Here is a 23,675-nt window from a genome sequence, read left to right as displayed (position 1 = left end):
GGACGTGGATAAACGAACTGAATTATTCCCAGCAACCTCGAGATTAGCCAGGCCCCGCCCATAGGAGGGCCACGTGGCCACTGGCCCGCCCACCGCCGGCCGAGCGAATTCGCTTTCCAAGCTTTGGTTGGGCCCGCGGCGCTGAGTTATTCCAAAGCCCATAAGTTCCCGGGGTTCCTTTGGCTGTCCGGCTACCCGCAGTCCACACGCCGACAGCCTAGGAACTGTCATTCCAAAGAAGGGCGCACCAGAGCCACAGAAAAAGCCGCGTCGGACGCCCTCCGGCGGGCAGTACTTCCGGGGCAGGGGGCGGGGGGCGGCGCCCCCGGAAGTGGCTGGTCGCCGTCCGCTGCTCGTTGTTTGAGAGTCTGACGGGAAGGAGAAGACGGACCTTCGTCTGAGCCACGGGGCGGCAGTCACGACCGGTTCTCGAGCCATCGCTTGCTCCCGGACAAGCCAGAAACGAAGACTACCAGTTGCTGAACGTCTGGGCGACACGCCCGCTTGCCTGCGGATCTCATCATGTCGCGGGGTTCCATCGAGATTCCCCTCCGGGACACTGACGAGGTAGGTGCCTGAGTGTGGACAGGGTGGGGGCCGTGATCTTGAACGCCCCCCCAACCCTGGACTTCGTTTCCGATGAGAACTCACCCTGCACCCGCAGGATCCCAGATCGAATGCTCCAGCCCAAGCTCGGATCACCTCCTTCTCAACCCCTGCGCCCCGCTGGGCTGGGAACCCGGGTGTCCCTGCAGTCGGGGTCCACCCCGCACGGAGTTTATGCAAGTCCCCCTCCAGCCTGCTCATTTTTGACAGTGCTCTGCTGTAGTCCTAATTCACGGGCACTGGAGCATGAGCTTACCGGATAAACTGAAGCACCTTGCGGATTGCAGAGGTGGGCGCTGATCTATGTCCACTCTGGTCTACCTGGTGCCCAAAATCGGTATCTGACGAAAATACAGCAGCTCCCCCCTTCCGTCTTAGAAATTCGAGTCTGTCATGCTGCCCTATGCCAACACAACGCTCCATCAGCGGGGTAGAGTGCCAAAGACTTAGCAGCTACCGTGTGCTGGTAGAATTGACCCCCTTCCCCTACCAGCTTCTGATTCGTGGGTGGCCTATGGTTTGTCTGAATGAGGCTCTCAGCTTTGAAGTTCATTCTTGAATATTTCATACTCTGTTTCTTGTTTGTGTGAGATACAGTGTTGAAATATAACTCACTTACAAAATACATCGGTCTTTGTATCTTTGCCAAGTTGTGTAACTGTGACCTCTATCTTATTCCAGAATGTTTTTCCTCTTATTATTTTTGTGTCGATATTCAGGAGTGTCAGCGATACACAAATGCTGCCTCCGTGATTTATGTGTACAGTGGTATTCAACTCTTCATGGCCTCTAGGGTCACGTTTCTCAAGGTGTCAGAACTATGGCTTCAGAGTCTCCGGTGTGCTTATCAGCACTTTACTTCGGTTATAGGTTAAACAGTTTTGCTTAGTTACTTTTGAGGAAACAAAGCGCTTGGTAGTTCTGGTAATGTGCGGACAGCTAGCAGGAATTGTTTGCATCTGTATGCTTTATTGTAATATCACCATATAATCTGTCCTATGGAAATATTAACATGTATTAAGGCAACCCTATTGCAAGTGAATATGTACTCTGGGTATATGCATGTTGGTGTATATTCAAGAAAAGCAGCGGAGAAGAAACGTGAATTTAAAAAAGAAATGAGATAAAACCTCAATTTTGTGTTTTAGGTCATTGAACTTGACTTCGATCAGTTACCGGAGGGGGATGAAGTTATCAGTATTCTGAAGCAGGAACATACACAACTGCACATATGGATTGCTTTGGCGGTCAGTATTCATGTAGCAAATGCATTTATTTGTTGACTGGGAAGATATGAGGTTTATGTTTTCAAATACAGTAATAGTGAGCTTGGGTATATGATAAATAATTACACCATCTGTCTGGAACTTAATATATTATTTTGGAACAGTGAGGGCAGTTGCCTAATTGATGAGCTACTCTACTGGTAAATTAGTATATGTTGGTAAAAGCAACTTTCATTTTCATTAAATAGTACTCTATATTGAGTTTTTTATTATATGTGATTATTCAGTGAAGACTGCTTATATACATATAAATATGCTGTAAAAAGAAACAGTGCCACAATATCAGCATTACTACTTAACACTGCTTTAAAAACAGAAAGATACCTTCCATAAAATACTCTAAAAGGTTAGTAGGTTCCAGGCTAACCCACAAAAGCCAATTTGGCTGAAGTTTATCTCAAGCTTATATTTTTGTGTCTTATTTAATCCCCTCCATAATATGAATATTACCAAAAATTCCCAGGAAAATTCAACCAGAAAGCCTAAAATTCTATACCTTGCACTGTGTTTCCTAGTACCATGTTTCTTTATGTGTGAATAGGTGATATACAATCATTGCTAAGCAAATGTGTCACAAGTTGCTTTTATGTTAAGATACATGAGGTTCCTAATATTATTTTGGAGGTCAGAGAAGTAGGTTTGGAAGTGAGTTTCCATCCAGTGCTTGATCCCACTGCAAAAATTTCTTCTCTTTAGCCGGGCGTGGTGGCTCACGCCTATAATCCCAGCACTCGGGAGGCTGAGGCAGGAGGATTGCTGTGAGTTCGAGACCAGTTTGGGCTACACAGTGAGTTCCAGGTCAGTCAGTCTCAACTACATAGTGAGACCCTGTCTCAAAAAAAAAAATAAATAAAAAAAAATTATTCTCTTTGATGTGAATGTACAGAGAAATACTTTTATTAACTAGAAGTGCCAAGTTTTCCCATTCCATGGAAACCAAGCTATTGATCTTTCTCACACATATTTTAAACCAGAAGGGAATTTAAGGGTTTTTTGTTTTTGTTTTTTTGTACATATACTTGAACAGCCTTACCCAAAATTTGGAATATTGGAGGATTAGGATGGTACTTGCTCTAGAATGAAATGAAACATTATGGAGTATACATTGTTATCGGAAAAGAGTGTAATCTTTGGGATTAGAGAGGCCTTCATTCAAGTCTCATTTTAGCTGCCAACTACTTGTACGACCTTCAACAAATGACTTAAATTCTGAGCCTGCTAAAATATGGGGATATTAGTACCCATTCTACAGGACAGTTTTACAAATTAAATGTAAGTGAAGGTCTTTGTATAGCTGATCTCATAGGAGGTGGTAATAAATGATAGATATTCCTTTTATATTTAAAAATGAAACATGTAGCTGGGCGTGGTGGTGCATGCCTATAATCCCAGAACTGGGGAGACTGAGGCAGGTGGATTTCCTCGAGTTTGAGGCCAGCTTGGGTTACATAATGGGTTCCGGGCCAGCTTGAACTACAAAGGGAGATCCTGCCTCAAAAACAAACAAACAAATCAGAAAAATGAAACAGATGCCCAGGGAAGTTATCCAGCAGGCCTAAAGTCACAGATAATTTTTAATAGATCTAGATTCAATCCATTATTGCTTTCTTTCTCAAGCAATGCTTGTTTGAACATTTTAATGTGAAATCAGCTGTTGCTATATAAGAAGCAGATGGAAACATTTTTAGAGATTCCGGCTTTGTTAACAGTTTTATTAGTCTAATTGACTTATAAGAAACTGCACATATTTGAAGTGTACCATTTGAAATATTCTGTCATATATATGCACCTCTGGAATCTTTGCCACATTCAAGATTAATGAATATATATATTGCCCTAAAAGTTACTGATGTACCCTTCTCTCCCAACCAACCCCCAGTTACAAGCAGTCACCAGTCCTTTTATTGCTAAATAAAGATTGGTATGCATCTTCTAGAGTTTTATATAAATGAAATCACACAGTATGTGGTCTTTCTTTTTTTTTGGTCTGACTTCTTTCAGCATAATTGAGATTTATCTATGTCTTCACATGTATCAATAGTTCACTCCTTCTTACTGCAGAAGATTATCCATTGTATGGATATACCAGTTCATCCATTTACTTGTTAATCACCATTTGCGTTGTTTTCAGTTTTTTGCTATTACAAATAAAGCTGCTATAAACGTTTGTGTATTGGTTTTTTTGTTTTTGTTTTTGTTTTTTGTACCAGGGATTGAACTCGGAACCTTGTGCTTGTGAGGCAGGCGGTGGCACCGCTGAGCTAAATCCTCAGCACTGTATTGGTGTTTATATGTATGTGTGCTTTAGTGATTCTAATTTGATCTTTTACCTTACAGCTGGAATACTACAAGCAAGGAAAAACAGAAGAGTTTGTAAAGTTATTGGAAGCGGCACGTATAGATGGCAATTTGGATTATAGAGACCATGAAAAAGACCAGATGACTTGCTTGGATACATTGGCAGCCTATTATGTACAACAGGCTCGGAAAGAAAAGAATAAGGACAATAAAAAGGATCTTATTACACAGGCAACCTTGTTGTATACAATGGCTGATAAAATTATTATGTATGATCAGGTAAAATAAGTCAAATATCTTTGAATTTATGAGAGAGGGAAAATATACCACATGAAAGCAAAATGTATGTGATTCTTTTGAAAGAATTTTTCTTAAAATAATATTATTGGAGCATGGGGAGGAAATCAAGAGTTTAAAATGGGTTGGACTGGGGATTTAGCTCAGTGATTCTGCTGCTTCCCTCACAAGCACAAGGACCCGAGTTCAATCCCCAGTACCCCAAAAAAATAAGAAGAGTTAAAGATGGGCTGATGGGCATGATCAATACATAATTGTGCATATATGGAAATATCACAGTGGATGCCATTAATTTGTATAATTAATTTGTGTTCATAATAATGATACAATTAAAAAGAAGGGCTCCTCATTAAAATTGAAATTCCTAGTACTGTTGAAGTATGTAAAACTTACTTAAACATTGAGTCAGTAATTCAAACATTTCCAGATGACTTCCACAGATGTTTTAAGGACTTTGAACTTTTTGTCATTGTTACTGGCACAAATGATTTGTGTTTCAGGATAGTTTTCAGTTTTGTAATTAAGAATTTCTGTTTATTTTTTGTGTGATTTTTTTGTTTTGCTTTGTTTTGTTTTTTGGTACTGAGGATCAAACTCAGGACCTTGCACTTGCAAGGCAGGTGCAGTGCCACTGAGCTAAATCCCCAGCCCAAGAATTTCTTTTTTTCACATTACACTTTATAGAGGAGTTTGTATTATGCTCTACCCCCTTTCTATATGGTTTGCATTTTAATTTTACACATTCATGGAAAATTGTGGTTAGTCCTTAATACAATAAAGCCTAAGATGATACATTACTTTACAGAACCATTTACTGGGAAGAGCCTGCTTCTGCTTACTTGAAGGTGACAAGATGGATCAAGCTGATGCACAGTTTCATTTTGTACTCAACCAGTCTCCAAATAATATTCCAGCCCTTCTTGGTAAGTGGTCTGTGACAATGTTAGGAGCCTAGTTTTTTCAGCATATGCCCAGACTGTGTCTCTTTTAATAGTGCCTTGCTAACTGACCTGGATTGAAAAGAAGAGCTTGTAAATGTGAAACTATGCAGCAGATTATTGTTGAGATTATTGAAATAAGTATATACCAGCTAAGAATAATTTATCATTTGCTTCCAAAGATTCAGTTAACATCCTCTACTTAGACAACTACAAGCTATTTCATCTGTCATTTTATAATATTTAATAGAAAATGTTTTTAGGCATACGTCACTATGCCCTAATTGAATATGAAATCTTGTTCACTATTTTCAAGTATTTCTTACTAGTAGATGTATTTAATTTAGGTAAGTCAGTGAACACCATAAAGCACAGTAGATCTGTATTTTTTAATCAGCCAGTAGATATTTTTTTTTTTAAATCATTACAGGTAAAGCTTGTATTTCATTCAATAAGAAGGATTACCGAGGAGCTCTTGCTTATTATAAAAAAGCATTGCGAACTAACCCGGGATGTCCAGGTGAGAGAAAAACTATTTTAGTTCTAAGCTATGTGTGACCCAACTTAAACTATTGAAAATTTGTCAGTTGCCTATGAAGTCATTTGTGAAAAGATAGTATTGGAGTGTTACAATGACAGATTATTTTTTATTTTTCAAGATCATTTTTTTCTTAAGTATTGTATTTGATTTAAAAGTTGGGTAGTAGATCATATTATAATCTTTTCCCCCTATATATTAACTTTTTTCCTAAAATGCCAGTAATATAGCATATTTTGGTTGAGTTCCAATTATGTGCCAGGCCTGTTCTAAATCCTGGGAATGCAGTAATGAACCAAAGAGAAAAAAGCCCCTATCTTCATGTAATTCAGTTTACAGTGGAGAAAATTAAATGAAAAAAATATGTGCTATGTAAGATACTGGCAGTGGCTAAGAACAAGAATAGAGAAAAAAAAAAAAAGGAAGCATTAGGATTTGCTTAGAAATAAGTGACCAAGGAAACTCATCAAAGATAGTAACATTTGTGTAAAGATGTAAAAAAATGAAGAGCCATGCAAACACATGGGAGAATACCATTTCCAGAAAGAGACAGCATAGCAGGTACAAAGATCCTGAGGAAGGAATGTGTCTTACTGGTTATGGTGGTGCACATCTATGATCCCAGCTGCTGAGGAGGCTGAGTCAGAAGAACCCCAAGTTCCAAGGCGGCCTGGGCAACTTAAGTATGACTTTGCCTCAAAATAAAATTTAAACAGGCTCACTAGTAGAGTTTAATGTAGCTCACTGGTAGAATTCTTGCCTAGCATGCTTGAGACCCTAAGTTCAACCCTGAATACTGAAGAAAGGAAAGAAAAAAACAGATTGTGCCTAGCAAATTTAAAAATAGTGGGGAGCCAGTGTATCTGGAATAGTGCGCAGAAGGAAGTACTAAGGAATGAGATCAAAAATACAAACTGGTAGTAATCATATAGAGTAGCCTAGATTATTATAAGGACTTCATCTTTTATTCGGACAGGAAGCCATTGGAGGGCTTTGGGCAGAAGAGTTACTGGCTCTGATTTATATTTAAGCTCATGTGAAATTCAGGATAAGAGGGCAGGAACAAAAACAGATTGGAGAGAGGCTGTTTTAGTCATTCCGGTCACAGCTTATTGTGGCTCATGCTAGGATGGGAATTACATTTTACTGCCTTTGGAAAATAGCTTAAGAGGATCTAGTTTTAGATATGAAAATTTTGAGATGCTCTTAGAATAAACATTTGAAGAGCCCAGACCTTCATCTTGGAGTGCATGAAAGAGGTCTGGGCTGAAGCAGTGAATTTGGAAATCAACATACAGATGGTATAAGATCCCTGCACCTGCATGAAGTCACTAGTGCAGTGTAGACCAGAAGAGGTTCAGGGGCGCCCCAGAGCACTGTTATATTTAGAAAGTAGGAAAATGAGTACAAATCTGCAAAAGAGCCAAGAAGGAACCTCCAGAAGTGTAGGAGGAAACCAGGCTATGTGCAGTGTCCTCAAAGCCAAATGAAAGTGTTCCTAGAAGGAACACGAGTGACTGTCACATCCTGTTGTTAGGCAACGTAAAATGGGAACAGAATTGTTGATCATTGGATTTAGCAGGGTACAAATCATTAGTACCCTTGATGAAAACAGTTTTACTCCAATGGCGAGAGTGAGCCCCTCACTGGAGTAGGTTTAAGAGAAAGCAAAAGGAAGGGGAAAAAATAAAAAAGGAAGAAAGGAAGAGAATAAAGCAGTGTGTGTTAGATCTTTCAAGAAATTTTGCTGTCAAGGGAAGAACAGGACTAACTGGAAAAGGAAATGGCATCAAGAAAGGATTTTTGTAAGATTGGAGAATGCTTATAAATGAATAAGAATCCCCCAGTAGAGAGGAAAAAGTTTACGATATAGGAAAAATAATGAAGGTTTGGGCTGGGGATTTAGCTTAGTGATTCCGGTGCCTGCCTTGCAAACTCAAGGACTTGAGTTTGATCCCCGATAACCAAAAAACAACAAAAAATAATGGAGGTTTGCTGGAGCAGTGTCCTCAAATAGATAAGTAGGGATCCAGTGACCAATGAAAGGTTGGCCCTTTTGTGTTCTCACAAGGCCCTGAAAGGAGTGTAAAGAATGCATCGCTCTGAAGTGAAAGACACAGCATGTGGGTACAATCAGATACAGTGTTTAAGGTCTTAATAGAATTTTTGTCCTCCGTTTAAGTGTTGCTTTGCAAAAATTAGAAATTGAGCTGAGTGGAATAGAGAGGGTATAATGTAGCAGGGGTCTTGGACTATAAGAAGAATACCAGTATTAGAGATGTTCTCTTCTGTGGTAGGAAAGGTACCCACGGAGGGAAGATGGGTAGAAAATGATATGTTCTAACCTCTGGTGAAACCAAGTTTTTGGTAGGCCAAGAGATTATGTAGTGTTTTTCTACTGAGGCTAACTCATAGTGGAGAATGTTTAAGCATTTTTGTAACTGGACCCTAAAAATGCCCCAGTTTGACTCATGGAAAGATTTTGCTTTTTTTTAGCTGAAGTTCGTCTAGGAATGGGCCATTGCTTTGTGAAACTTAACAAGCTAGAGAAAGCTCGTCTGGCATTCAGCAGAGCCCTGGAACTTAATTCCAAATGTGTAGGAGCATTGGTTGGTCTGGCTGTTCTAGAACTCAACAATAAAGAGGTATGTGAGGGGAAAATTACATAAGTTTCTACTCATTTATCAGGCCTATAGCATGGGTGGGGGTGTGTGTGTGTGTGTGTGTGTGTGTGTGTGTGTTTACATCTTTCAGTGACTTGCCTGGGCAAGGTGGCACACACCTGTAATCCCAGCACTCAGGAAGCTCAGGAGAATCATTGCAAGTTTGAGGCCAACCTGGGCTAGATAGTGAGTTCAAGGCCAGCCTGAGCTACATAGCAAGACCCTGTCTCAAAAGCAAACAAGAAAGAAATGCGTGACCTTTCTTCATTGTGTCTCTTATTGTCACAAGATGACTGCTGCATCTCCAGCCATCTCATTATTGTATCAGTCTTGAGAGAGGATAGGATAAAAGGCTTTTTCTTAAAGAAACTTTCATATTGAGAAGGAAGCGTCCCCTCATGCTTCTATTAATTGTCTAAAACAGTGTTTCTCGGGATTGGCACTGTTGACGTTTTTTGCTAGATGATTATTTATTTTTGTGGACTCTTTTCTCCATGGCAGATGTGTAGTAGCATGCCTGGCCTCTACCCAGTATCATCTCTCCAGTTGTGACAAGCAAAAATGACATTGTTCCCAGTCAGAAACCTCTACCTTAGGCCACCAGACAGAGGAGTAGATTATCTTGAAATCTCCATCCTGTTAGCAAGATAAGAGGGGTAAAAAGGCTGCTGGATGATCACAGGTGTCTGTCATACCAAGAAAAGAGCAGAAGCCAGAACTGATAAAGTAGATAAATCTCAAGCATTAACTAAACAAGAATATGAAAAGAGGGGGAAAAGTGACATAACTGCTGTCCCACAAAATTTTAAGGCTTAAAAGGAGGATCTAAAAGATACATTGGGCAGGCATGGTAATGCACGCCTGTAATCTCTGCACTCAGGAGGATTGCTATGAGTTTGAGGCCAGCCTGGGCTGTATAGTAAGTTAAAGGCCAGGCTGAACTACTTAATGAGACCCTGTCTCACAAAATCAGCCAGTCAATCAGTCAATCAAAGATATAATACAGATATTTAAAAATCATCTAGTTGTGTCCCAGTGATGAAATGACACAACTTGTTGTCTGTCTGTCTCAGTCTAACACATCCTAACCACCCACTCAGAACAATTTAGTAAAGCTCAGTAAAACTGTAGTATTTTGCGGAATGACTTCTATTTTTTTCCCTAGGAGTCAGTGTAAATTATGTAAGGCTATGATACCAAGTATAATTACTATATGCACCCAGTGTCAGAGGACAAGGAAGTTTTTACAGTGTGGATGCTTCTGTAATTAAATCTTGTTTGAAAAACTAAATTCTGTGGTCATTATGGTGCATGACTATAATCCAAGCACTCAGGAAGCTAATGCAGGAAGATTGCCACAAGTTTGAGACCAGCCTAGGGTACATAGTGAGTTCAAGACCAGCCTGAACTGCATAGTGAGACCCTATCTCAAAAAACAAACAAATGACCTAAATTCTAACCCTATGGTGACTCATTATTTGAAATTTGAATAACTGGTGCTATACTGATATCAGCTTAGGGTTACATGCAGCCCTTCTTGAGATTATAAAGAAAACTTTAGAAAAAGTGCTAATTAATAATCTTTTCATACACAAAAAATAATCTTTTCATTCTGTTGCATTGTTTTCTTTTAGGCCGATTCCATCAAAAATGGTGTCCAGCTCCTTTCCAGAGCATATACGATCGATCCCAGTAATCCTATGGTATTGAACCACTTGGCAAATCACTTTTTCTTCAAAAAGGTAGTGGAAGGTCATTCATTCTTAAATCTTAGTTTTTTTTTCCTGGATTTAGTCAATACTTTTTTTTTTTTTAACTCAGAAAGAAATTTGAAAAATTTTTTTTTCCAAATTAGGGTTAGGATTAGTTATCTTGGCGTGGCTGTATTTGTTCATTCATTTACTTAATATTTGTTGACCCTTTTATACTGTGCCTAATACTGCGGTAAGGATTTGGAGATGAAGAAGATGTGGTTTCTGCACTCCGCGAGTTCAGTTTCATAGAAAACACAAAGATGAAAGCAAATGTAATAAAGGTCTCTGCCCACTTACAGTAGAGAAATAAGGAAGTGAGCGAGTGCTTTAGGAGGGTTTTCACCACAGCGGAAAAGCTCTGACACTCGGTCTTAGAAGGCAGTCACTGGGTGGTTGAAAAGGGAAAGGCGCAGGTCTGTGAAGTAATCTTAGCCGTAAGAGTGCAGCGTTGGTGGTAGGCAATGCATTGCCTCTGGGTAGTGAGGCGCTGGTGTAATGGAACTTGGATGTATGGATGTAGTCCTAAAGGAATCTTCAGCACTTTTACTTTCGTTTTTGCATATTGACTGTGGCACATTTTTAAATTCACCACTAATTCTGTAGAAGCAGTGATGTTTTTGATTTCTTAAAATATTAAGTCTAAGATTTTGTTGACAAAGTTTTTATATAATAAGCATGAAAGTTTAATCTGCCCTAAAGAAACCAGATATTAAATTGTACTAAGAACTTTTAAGTAGCAATTCTGGTAAAAGTTCACAAAGATTTATCAATCTTATTAATCTCATTATAAGAGGTACAATGTTTTTGTTGTTAGCATGTATTCAGCACCTACTAAAGGGTAAGAACTGTTAAAAGTGCACTCCGGGAATTCTGTAATCTTCTCAATGCTATGGAATAAGTAATCTTACCCTCAGTTTTCAGATGAGTAAATCAAAGCAGAGTTCATAGCCTAAGACCACATACCTACGAACCACCATACTTTATACTGTGGCATAGACACATACTCCCTTTTTATGGTGCATTATTGCTTAAGCTTTAGGCTAGAACTGTTGGAGTAGTAAAGGGCAGCTATTTAGGAAGAAGATGAAAATATATTTATAAGTAAATCAAGTGTTGCTGTTTATAAAGCAGCTGTCCAGGCTGACCGAAACACTTCAGCTGATTTTCTGATGGTTGTTCTGCAGGACTACAGTAAAGTACAGCACCTTGCTCTCCACGCTTTCCACAACACCGAAGTGGAGGCCATGCAGGCTGAGAGCTGCTACCAGCTGGCTAGGTCATTCCATGTTCAAGTAAGATGATCTTATAACAGCCTTTATATCTAGCCCATTTATTTATCATTTTTCTGGTCTTTTTAGCACTTATAGCACATTGATCTCGTTTTATTTTCACATTTTAGGAAGATTATGACCAAGCTTTTCAGTACTACTATCAAGCCACACAGTTTGCCTCATCCTCTTTTGTGCTCCCGTTTTTTGGTTTGGGACAAATGTATATTTATAGAGGTGACAAAGAGAACGCGTCTCAGTGCTTTGAGAAAGTTTTGAAAGCTTATCCTAACAATTATGAAACGATGAAAATTCTTGGCTCTCTGTATGCTGCATCAGAAGATCAAGAAAAAAGAGATATTGCCAAGGTACATTTTTTAAAAAAAAATCTTAGCTATTTTCTCTTAGCTATCCCAAGCCTGCCAGCCTCCATTTCCTGTTATTGCTGGTGGAGCTGTGATACAAGTAGTTTTGTTAGCTAAGCTTGGTCCGCTTTAGATAATAGTTGGTTTGGTAAGCAAGTTAAAATAGCCATCTTTTTTTTTTCTTTACTTTGACAGCATTAGTTTAATGATTTTTTTTTTTATCCCAGGGCCATTTGAAGAAGGTCACAGAACAGTATCCTGATGATGTTGAGGCTTGGATTGAATTGGCACAAATCTTAGAACAGACTGATATACAGGTAATGTAGTCATGCTTTTCTTCTATATATGTGTTTTTTATAAGCCTGGTATAGTATTTTTCTTTTATTTTTACATATACCTTATTCTGTCCACCATAAAAATACAGGGTGCCCTTTCAGCCTATGGAACAGCAACACGAATCCTTCAGGAGAAAGTGCAGGCTGATGTCCCCCCTGAGATCCTGAATAATGTTGGTGCCCTCCATTTTAGACTTGGAAACCTAGGAGAGGCAAAGGTAGGAAAATGGAGTCTTCCCATCTTTTATGCTTGATCAAGTTGAATGCATAGTTTTGCTTTGTTTTGTTTTATTTTTAGGTGTACCAACTAAGTCTTTTAACTATGTTCTTTTCTTCTTCCTAGAAATATTTTTTGGCATCATTGGATCGTGCAAAGGCGGAAGCTGAACATGATGAACATTATTATAATGCCATTTCTGTTACTACATCGTACAATTTAGCCAGGCTATATGAGGCGATGTGTGAATTCCATGAAGCAGAAAAACTGTATAAAAACATCTTACGGGAACATCCCAACTATGTTGACTGTAAGAATTTTAAGCTTTTCTTAATAAGTAATACAATTCCTAGATTCCCACAAGAGTGGCAAAAACTCAGTTGGGAAAAACTTTAGTGTCAGTAGTAAAAATTTTGAAGATTCTGATGTCCCTTTTTCTTCAAGGCAGATAAGGGAACCTCAAAACATGTCGCTTCACTTATATTTGTGCTAGAAAATAAAAGAAGTAACAAAAATCACTTGGACCATACTCAGTGAATAGGCATGTTCGGTGGTTCAGCTGTCTTTATTAAGCTAGTAACCACTCTGTGACATATTTGATAGTGGATGTTCCTTTGTAACTGTTGTTTGTATTTCATATAAACACTTACAGTGTTTATAATTCTAAGAGAAGTGGGTTTTTTTCAAACACTTATTGCTAACATATCCTACTTTGAGTTTTTGCAACCTCGATGATGTAAAATATGGAATTTTTTACATACCATACAATAGTACTTCCTTATCCAGGGTTTCACTTTCCACAGTTTTCATTTACTCACAATGAACCATGAATTCCAAATACTAAATGGAAAAATCCAGAAAAAAGATGACTGGTGGCAACTCACTTTCAGTTTCCCTCTTGTCTCTTGGGAGTTCTCTTTTTCAATAAATTTTCCTACTTAAAAAAAAAAGATTGGTAAGTTGTAAATTTCACACCTTTGTGAATAGGATGATAAAGTCTTAACACTGTTCTACTCAGTTCAGCCCAGGTTGTAAAACATCCCTTTGTGCAGTGTATCCACACTGTATATACTACCCACGTGTTAGTGACTTAGGAGTCATTTCTGTAAACAGAGCAACTCTTGGGTATCACAGTGTTTGTGTTCAAGTAACCCTTATTTTACTTAAAAATGGTCCCAATGTGCAAAAGTAGTGATGCTGGCAATACAGATCTGTTGAAGAAAAGCCACAAAGTGCCTCCTTTAAAGTGAAAAAGTGAAAAACAAAAATAAAAAATAATAAAGTGAAAAGGTGAAAGGAAAGAAAAGAAATCATGTGCTGAGCATGTATAACTTTAATTACAGTATATTACAATTGTTCTATTTTACTATTAGGTATTAATCTTTTACAGTGCCTAATTTATGAATTTTTCATTGATATATATACAGGTAGATATACAAAAAAGTTTTGGAAAATTATATTTATGTAGGGTTTAGTACTGTCTGCATCTCCTGGGGTTGGCATGGATCCCTCAAGCACAAGGAATACTACTGTTCCTTCTTTAATGTGCTCACAACGGGGCTGTAATTTACATGCCTCACTGCTGGGCAAGTCTGATTTGAACATGTTACATCCCTGTTGGTTTGAACCACTGCTGGTGCATGCACAGCTGTTCTGTCAGCAGCATGGGACCATCCCATTGGTACAATGCCCGATGGGACAGTCATGCATGTCCCATTGGTGGTTCAAGCTGACAGGACGTGTTAAAAGAACCTAAAACATGATGTTTTGACTCTAGTCAACAGGAGCTATCAGTGGGCATTTGTCATGCCATTGTGGGTGCCAAAGTGATTCAAAGTGAGTACAATTTTTGTTAAATGACAAACTGAATCTAAGCTGACTTGATAGGCAGCCGTTGCTGTTTTTTTGTTTTTCTTAACTTTATAATTTTTATTGGTACATGTTGTTATACAGATTGATCACAATGATCATAGGGAATTTTTACCTGTATATAATATGTCTTGATTCTTTTTTCCCACCCCCTTCCCTTCCTTCAACCCTTCTTCCTCTCCCTATTTACAGAAGCTTTGTTTCCCTTTGTTTCCTCCTCTTTCTTTCCCTTTTCCCTTCCCTTCTTCCCCCTCCCTTGTTCTCCTTCCTTTTGAACATGTTCTTCCTGCTTGCTAATATCTTTTCTCCATTATATTCTTTATTTACTCTTTGGGTTTCTTACACAAGAGCAACAATGTGTTACTGGTTTCTTGAGACATTTTATAAAGAAAAGAGCTTACATTTGTGTGAAGCTATACTGTTACTTAAGTGGAAGAGCCATGGTTAGATCCTTGCTCTTCTAATAATCCTTCGTATTCCATGCTTTCACGGTTTTGTCATGGCAAGCAGCTTTTTAAAGAAAAGTACTGACAGTAGTATATATTGGAGAGAACTTTTAAAAATAATTTAGCTTGAGATAAGAACTTGGAGCAGGGTGCTGGCATAGGAAATAGAATAGATGAATCTTAGATTTCAAACACAAGACTTAATGTAGCAAAATGACTCTTTTTACTTAGATGGATGTTTGATGTTTATCCACGAGTCTTCTGTTTCTTATATGGCTGTATTAATAAAGCACAATTATTTTAAAAGTATGACAAGTTATTATCCAAGCTGAGCATGGTGGCACATGCCGATAATCCCAGCAGAGGCTTTGGAAGCAGAGGCAGGAGGTTCACAAGTTGAAGGCCCACCTAGACTACATAGTGAGACTCTTTCTCAATAAGTAAATGTCCATTATAGTTAATAATTTGAATATGAAAAATTAATTTTAATTTTTATTATTTGTGCCTGTTAATTTTATAAAATACTGGGTTTCAGTGTGTATATTTTGATCATGTCTGTCCCCCAGTGACCTCCTGTATCCCCTTTCACTCCCCCTTATTTCCTTCTACTTGTCTAACAGTCTCCCTTTTATTACCTTTTGGAGTCCACATATTGGAGATAACGAGGTATTTGTCTTTCTGAGTCTGGCTTATTTCACTCAATGTGATGATCTCTAGTTCCATTCATTTTCCTACAAAAGACAAAATTTCATTCTTTATGGCTGAATAATACTCCATTATGTTAAAAACTTTTTTTTTTGTACCAGGGATCAAACTCGGGTCTTTATGCTTGCAAGGCAGGTGGCAGAACCACTGAGCTAAATCCCCGGCCCTATGTTAAAAACTTTAAAATGTGTGTTTTCAGGCTATTTGCGTCTAGGAGCCATGGCCAGAGATAAAGGAAACTTTTATGAGGCTTCAGATTGGTTTAAGGAAGCTCTTCAGATTAATCAGGTTGGTCTTATTGACTCTTAGGTTTGAGAAATAATTATTTTCATTTTTTTACCCCCCATTCAGTTTTTCTTTTCAATGGCTATTATGTTTCTAATAACACCAACATTTCTCTATTGTTTGATAGTTGTTTCTTTTTTATTTACTTACTGACATTCCAAAGAATATAGTAGGTTGCATTATTAACCATGTCATAGTGGGACCACATTTTTATAAAATCTCTTGCATTTCCCTCCTTGTTCCTTCTTCTCTTCTCTCATTCTGTCCTTTCATCCATACTTCAACACATGACCTAGAATGTACATCGTTGTCCTCTCAAGTTTACTCCACTTAGGGTTTAGTTAGTACCCTGTGAGAAAAGTTTTGGAAAATTATGTAGTATCTTAGCATTTTAAATGGAACTGTGTAGGTCATCTAAACTTTTTGATTGTGGCCCACAATAAGAAAGATTTCATGTTACAGGGTAGTAGACATATACATACATGTATATATGCAAACAACTGAAAGGAAAAGTTTTGCAAATCGTTATTACTTGCTCTTGCCAGTGGGGAGTACACGGATATTTTTACTTTATTCTATTTTTTTAGTTTGTGTGCTGATAACTGCACACTAAATTGATTTTGTGACTCATTAAGGGGTCTTGACTGTCAGTTTGGAAATGCTGTTGTAGCTTATAAAACCTCTTCAACTATAGGTATAGTTGGAATAGAATTGATTTCCCTCCGTCTAAATTGAAGGTTTTGATTCTTCATGTTTGTATGTTTCAGGATCATCCAGATGCTTGGTCTTTGATTGGTAATCTTCATTTGGCAAAACAAGAATGGGGTCCAGGCCAGAAGAAATTTGAGAGGATATTGAAGCAGCCATCCACACAGAGTGACACTTACTCCATGCTAGCCCTTGGCAATGTGTGGCTCCAAACTTTACATCAGCCCACTCGAGACCGAGAAAAGGTAATCTCTTTTTGTTTTTATAATGGGGATCAAACCTGGGTCCTTGCACTTGCGAGGCAGATGGCCGTACTACTGAGCTAAATCCCCAGGCCTCCTTTTTTTTTTGTTTTGTTTTTTTGGTACTGGAGATTGGATTTGGGTCCTTGTGCTTGTGAGGCAGGTGGCAGAACCACTGAGCTAAATCCCCAGCCCTACTGGAATTTGAGTCGGCATTACATTGAATTTGTGTAGCAGTTTTGGTAGTATGGTCATTTTCACTATGTTGATTCTACCTACCCAGGAGCAGGGGATATCTTCCCATTTTCTTATATCCTCTTCGATCTCTTTTTTCAGAGTGCTATAGTTTTCAGTGTAGATTATTTTTCCTTCTTTCGTTAGACTGATTCCTAGATACCTCATTTTTTGGATGCTATTATGAAAGGAATTGTTTCCCAAATTTCTCTCTCAGTGAATCTGTTATTTTTGTACAAGAAAGCTATTGATTTTTGAGTGTTGAACTTGTATCCGGCTACTCTGCTAAAAGTGTCAACTAAGTCTAGAAGTGTTTTGGTGGAATTTTTTGGGTCCTCAATGTATAATATCATATCGTCAGCAAATAATGACAGTTTAACTTCCTTTCCTGTCTTTATTGCTTTAATTTCTTTCTCTTGTCTAATTGCTGTGGCTAATGTTTCCAGAACTATATTGAAGAGGAGTGGTGATAGTGGGCATCCTTGTCTTGTTCCTCATTTTACTGTGAAGGTTTTCAGTTTTTGGCCATTTAATATAATGTTGGTTTTTCATGAACCATAAGCCTTTATTAAGTTGAGATATAGACCATCTATTCCAATTTTTTGCAGGGTTTTTATCATGAATTGGTATTGAATTTTGTCCAATACTTTTTTTGCATCTATCGAGAGGATCATATGGTTTTTGTCCTTGACTCTGTTAATATAGTGTATTACGTTTATTGACTTACATATGTTGAACCATCCTTGCATCCCTGGAATAAATACGACTTGGTCACAGAACTAGAAAAAAATAATCCAAAAGTTCATTTGGAACCAGAAGAGACCTAGAATAGGCAACAGAGACATGGCAGTGGGTATAACATTTCCCAATTTTAAACTATACTACAAAGCCACTGTGATAAAAACAGCATGGTACCGGCAAAGAAACAGACCTGAGGATCAGTGGAATAGATTGGAAGATACAGAAACTACTCCAGATGTACTCAGCTACCTCATCTTTGACAAAGGAGCCAACCTTACTCACTGGAGGAAAGATGGCCTCTTTAATAAATGGTGTTGGAAAAACTGGATTTCAACCTGCCAAAGATTAAAACTAGACCCTTCTCTTTCACCGTGCACTAAACTAAAATCCAAGTGGATGAAAGATCTAAATATTAAAAAAGTCACTAAATTTGATGGAAGATAAGTTAGGCAGAACTCTTGAAGACATTGGCATAGGAAAAGACTTTATGAACAAATCCTCAGTAGCACAGGAACTAGCAGAAAGAATCAACAACTGGGATCTCATCTTACTAAAAAGCTTCTGCACTGCAAAAGAAACCATCAACAGAACTAAGACACAACCTACAATGTGGGAAAAATTTTTACCAGCTGCTCCTCAGACAAAGGACTATTATCTAGAATATATAAAGTACTCAAAGAAATCACCCCCCCAAATATAAAGACCCAATTCAAAAATGGGCATCTGAAATGAACAGAGACATTTCTCAGACAAAGAAGTAAAAGCAGCAAGAAAATATATGAAAAAATGTTCCACATCACTGGTCATTCGAGAGATGCAGATGAAAACAACACAGATTCCACCTCACCCCATAAAGAATGGCTGCTATGAAGAAATCAACCAATAACAAATGCTGACGGGGTTGTGGGGAGAAAGGAACCGTTCTCCATTGTTGGTGGGAGTGAAGACTGGTGCAACCACTATGGAAATCAATATGGAGATACGTCAAAGAGCTAGGAGTAGAGGTTCCATTTGACCCAGCCATCCCTCTGCTGGGTATCTTCCCAAAAGAATTAAAAGAATCATATCATGGTGATATATGTGCACCTGTGTTTATAGCGGCCCAGTTTATAATAGCTACAACTTGGAAACAGCCCATTTGCCCATCAGTTGGAGACTGGATAAAGAAGATGTGGTTTTTCTATAAAATGGAATACTACTCAGCCATAAAGAATGAGAAATTAGATTCATTCATAGGAAAATGGATACATATTGAAGATATACTCCCAAGTGAAATAAATAAGTCACACATGTATAAATACTGAATTGTTTTCTCTGGTGTGAAGAACTGTAATGGTACATAAGATCCTAATGGTATAGTTGACAATGTGAAATAAGAAGAAAGGGGCTAAAGGTGTAGGGGAAGTGCGAAGGGTAGGGGAAAGGAAATAAGGGAAAAGAAAAAAAAACATGAGAAAATGAAAAAATGGAAATAAAGTATTTGTAAATAGGGAAGGGAGGAGGGGGTGAAGGGAAGTCAGGGGTAAGGGGAAAAAATGAGAACCAAGACCTGTCATGTAAAGGTACAAGATCCCAATGATGAATGTAACTGTGCTGTATACCTAAAATGTACCAATAAACTCAATGAGAAAATTTAAAAAAATAAATCTCTGGCCCTTTTATATTTTTTTCAGCCTCTATCATGAGTCCCCCCCCCATTTCTTTTTGTATTTTTAAACAAAACTGATAGTCTACATTCTTACTTGAATTTTTTTAACAACGTATTTCTTTTTATAGGAAAAGCGTCATCAAGATCGTGCTCTGGCCATCTACAAACAAGTTCTCAGAAATGATGCGAAGAATCTATATGCTGCTAATGGCATAGGTGATTATAGGTGACTTGGGTGTCCATAATGATTTATGAAATTAATACTTTCATAGCAGTGCTTGTAGATGAGACTTTTTCTCTAAATATAACCAATGCTGATATTTTAAAATTGGGTTTAGGTGTTTTTTTGGCTGCAGTTAGAAAATTCTTAAACATGAGCCTATTTGTAACTTCAGGAGCTGTTTTGGCCCACAAAGGATATTTCCGTGAGGCTCGTGATGTGTTTGCCCAAGTGCGAGAAGCAACAGCAGATATCAGCGATGTGTGGTTGAACTTAGCACACATCTATGTGGAGCAAAAGCAGTATATCAGCGCTGTTCAGATGGTAATGTCTTGTCTTTCAAGATACTTTTATATCACATTTGTTGGTGAACAAAGGTTTCCTCAGCCATTCTGACCCCGTTGTGGAGTTGCACGCCCCTCTCCCAGTGTGACGGCTCTTCAGAAGCAGATAATTCTTAAATAAATAGAAGCAAAAAACAACAGATGAGCTGGGGATTTAGCTCAGTGGTGCTACTGCCTGCCTCTCAAGCATGAGGTCCCGAATTCGATCCCTGGTACCAAAAGAAAAAAAGAGAAATGAGCAGAGGCAGATAATTACACAATAATACGGCCAGGCTTTGATGTCCAGATGTGTCCAGATGTGAGTCCTGCTTCCTCCCCTAATTACATGCCTTGAACAAAGAACATCCTCCGTGACCCAGTTTCCCTGTCTATGCAATGGAGATAATTGTGCTTTAATCTCATACAATTTTGAGAGGATCCAGTCTGAAAAGTACTTGATATATGCCTAACATTTGTACCAAGTAAATAGTAGGGTTTAATATTTGTTCAGTTTCTGAAACTACATTAAGTCTCAGAAAGTTTAAATGGCTTTTTATTTTCTTTGGAGATGAGGTCTCTCTTTTGCCCAGGCAGGCCTCAAATTCATGGGATGAAGTGATTTTCCCATCTCAGTCTTTCAAGTACTGAGACTACAGGCACCTACAATTATACACAGCTTAAACTGACTGTTTTTAAAAAGAAAAACTCCATGTGGATAAGTTTTCCTGCCTGTTGAATTTTTCTTGTGCTTTTCGTATTTATCAAGTGGTTGAATTTGAAATCAAAGTTGTACTCTTCCATCTGTATCATAATAAATATTAAGGAAGGCCTTGTACTCTGGATATAGTATAGTCACAAAAAATAAGCTACTTGAAGAGGTAGAAAGGAGCAGTCCAGGCTTCGGGGAGTGGTTTACCTTTTTTTCTGAAAGATGGGATTGGCCACTCGACTGAGGGACCCCAGAGCCCAGATTACATATGATGGCCTCAGAGGTTGTTTTTTGAGAAAAGCCTTCCTGAGCTGTACAAAGATATTACTGTCTTTTATAAATTCAAATTAATCAGTAAGGATGTTCAGGAGAATACTATTTTCCATAAAATTATTTTGTCAGTGCTCTATGGCAGGATGTATTCTCTGCTGAAAAGGTGCCATGTTTATGTCAAAATGAACTTCAGTGTTAGTGTGTTGGTTTTAACCAACATGTTAACAAACAGAACTAACCGTAAGACTTCTTAGGCTTATTGCAGTAGGTTCCGCAAATCCTAAGGAAAGGTGTTAAGAAATATAACTGAAAGTATCCAGAAGTATGACTTCCAGTAAGTGGTCAGGGCATGCATTCAAGATAGTATAGCTAAAGACATGAAGAAAGCTGTCCAGAGCTGGGGGTGTAGCTTACTGTTAGAGTGCTTGCTTAGCAAGCTTGAGGCCTTGGGTTTCCTGTCCAAGGGATACTGTACAAAGGGAGTTTTTGTTTTATTGCAAATGGAAAGAAAAACTATTCCAAGTATCTAGTTTTTCTTTGATCAGATTTTTGTGCTGTGGAAATGCATCCTGATGATTGTCAAGTCATTTCCCAAATCATTCTCTGAAGCTAGCCATTCAAAGAGTAGACTGTTGTTTCACAGAGCTTTAAAATTGCTTCGAGTTTTACTACAAAATGAAAGGATCTCCTAATTGCTGTTATATTTATAATTAACTTTTTGTTTCTTTGTAGTATGAAAACTGCCTCAGAAAATTCTATAAGCACCAAAATACTGAAGTTGTGCTCTATTTGGCCCGGGCCCTCTTCAAGTGTGGCAAATTACAGGAATGCAAGCAGACTTTGCTGAAGGTATATAGGGAGAACTCTATTTTTTACTTTCCAGCCCTATTCTGCATTGTATTTTAAATTATTTTGTATGTATGTTCACATGCCTATTAGCACTTGATATTTCACTAAAATGCTTTTCATATGACTAAAACATTTGAAATATATGCTTTGTTTTTTGTTTTCAGGCTAGGCATGTGGCACCCAGTGATACAGTTCTTATGTTTAATGTGGCCTTGGTCTTGCAAAGATTAGCTACCTCTGTCCTGAAAGATGAAAAAAGTAATCTGAAGGAAGTGCTTAATGCTGTGAAAGAACTGGAGCTTGCACATAGGTAAAGATTTTGTAGAAACAACCTGTGAAATAATTTGTTTCTTTAACATTTGTCTCAAAAAGTGCTGAAAAGTACTATCCTCAGAAAGTCCTTTTAGAAGCTGGAGATGTAGCTCAGTGGTAGAGCACTTGGCTAGCCTGTGTGAGGCTTTGGTTCAATCCCAAATACCACAATCTAAAAACAAAAGCAAAAAACTATTAGAATCATTCTAGCACTGTAGAATTCTAGCTCTTAAGCCGAAGAAGACAGTTGCCACCAGGTGGCGCCAAACCAGACCCTTGCGGATTGGGATCATGTAGCCCGACCCTTAGAATTTGTTGGCTAGCTTTGCAAGCTTGCCCTAGCTCTTCATTAATCTCCAGCATTTTTACACATGTGAATTGTTTTAGATTCATTTTTGTTGGTTTTACATTTTACACCAGTGGGTCTTCATATGGCATGGTATTGATGTTCACTGAGCTGGGATTAAGATTTTAACCTCTTAAATATTACTTAATAGATTCCTTGAGCTCAATGCAAAGTTTATTTAATCCTACAGTTTTTATTTGGTGATTCATTATGTCATGAAATTAAAGCCTGTATTTCCTCAGATTTTGTCCAGCTATATTTATATTCTTATTAATATTTCTTGCCCTTGCTTGGCGTGGTGGTGTCTACCCTGGGGAGGTGTCTAAGGCACCTTCTGGATCTCAGGGGGCTCCAGAGATGTCAGCAAGCACTCTTGGTTGATCTTTCCTGACTACCTAGCAAAACAAACAACAACAACAACAACAACAACCACCACCCATTTTTCATTTTCTTTGAAAACCTCTTGAAAAAAAAAAAAAAAAAAAAAAAAAAAAAAAAAAAAAATTCTTGCCTTGTATGGTAAATTGTGTGTTTTCATGAACTAAGCCCCCCAACAGCCATACGTGACATATTTAGTAAATTTAGTGAAATATCGTTGCTTGCTTTTTTATTTATGAATTTATCGATAATATTAAATACATATTTGCCTTTCTTGATGACCTCATGTTTTATTAAACATACTGAGTGGTGTATTGTTTCTAAAACAAGTTACAGATATGATTTCCCTATTGAGATATAATCAACCTTTATGTATCAAATAAATTCAAATAAGTCAGTAAATCTGTGAACTTTTCGCAAACTATTCTTAAGGAACAGATTAAAAAATCTAAAGGGCCTTTATGTCATTAGAATTTTTTTTAGTAAAGTATTTTATTTTCTCATTCTGTTTAGATCCTTCAGTTACTTGAGTAAAGTGGGAGATAAAATGAGATTCGATTTGGCCCTTGCTGCTACAGAAGCCAGGTAATGGTACTGGTCATGGAGGGTGACTCGCGAGGCAGTGATTCTGGAGAGGAAGAGAGTGTCACAGCAGTGAATAGGCATGCCTGGCCCTCTAGGCCCCTTCATACTTCTCAGGGATTCCCCATACCAAGATTTTTTCCTTTCAGGGAATTTGGCAAAATCGATTTCCTACAAGTACTGAAGTTGTGGGAAAAGATATTTTTCTCTTTCACTGATGTTACCTTTGTCATCAGAATC

General features: G+C 38.1%; 1 protein-coding gene across 1 annotated transcript in view; it reads left to right on the top strand.

The window, feature by feature from the left end:
* Positions 1–365: 365 nt before the first annotated feature.
* Ctr9 (CTR9 homolog, Paf1/RNA polymerase II complex component) overlaps positions 366–23,675 on the top strand; it is a 29,871-nt gene continuing 6,561 nt past the window's right edge. Inside the window, exons 1-19 of the mRNA XM_010615268.3 lie at positions 366–567; positions 1,755–1,853; positions 4,230–4,469; positions 5,293–5,410; positions 5,856–5,945; positions 8,460–8,608; positions 10,261–10,368; positions 11,565–11,672; positions 11,780–12,016; positions 12,241–12,330; positions 12,438–12,566; positions 12,692–12,875; positions 15,785–15,873; positions 16,638–16,823; positions 19,572–19,659; positions 19,839–19,987; positions 21,701–21,817; positions 21,982–22,127; positions 23,367–23,438. Of these exons, the coding sequence (XP_010613570.1) occupies positions 523–567; positions 1,755–1,853; positions 4,230–4,469; positions 5,293–5,410; positions 5,856–5,945; positions 8,460–8,608; positions 10,261–10,368; positions 11,565–11,672; positions 11,780–12,016; positions 12,241–12,330; positions 12,438–12,566; positions 12,692–12,875; positions 15,785–15,873; positions 16,638–16,823; positions 19,572–19,659; positions 19,839–19,987; positions 21,701–21,817; positions 21,982–22,127; positions 23,367–23,438 (2,444 nt within the window). The 5' untranslated portion in view covers positions 366–522. The remainder of the gene's footprint in view (positions 568–1,754; positions 1,854–4,229; positions 4,470–5,292; positions 5,411–5,855; positions 5,946–8,459; positions 8,609–10,260; positions 10,369–11,564; positions 11,673–11,779; positions 12,017–12,240; positions 12,331–12,437; positions 12,567–12,691; positions 12,876–15,784; positions 15,874–16,637; positions 16,824–19,571; positions 19,660–19,838; positions 19,988–21,700; positions 21,818–21,981; positions 22,128–23,366; positions 23,439–23,675) is intronic.

The sequence above is a fragment of the Fukomys damarensis genome, unplaced genomic scaffold (assembly GCF_012274545.1).
Source record: "Fukomys damarensis isolate Sample0158 unplaced genomic scaffold, DMR_v1.0_HiC HiC_scaffold_16, whole genome shotgun sequence".
NCBI classification, from domain to species: domain Eukaryota; kingdom Metazoa; phylum Chordata; class Mammalia; order Rodentia; family Bathyergidae; genus Fukomys; species Fukomys damarensis.
This window is presented reverse-complemented; position numbering and strand designations above follow the sequence as displayed.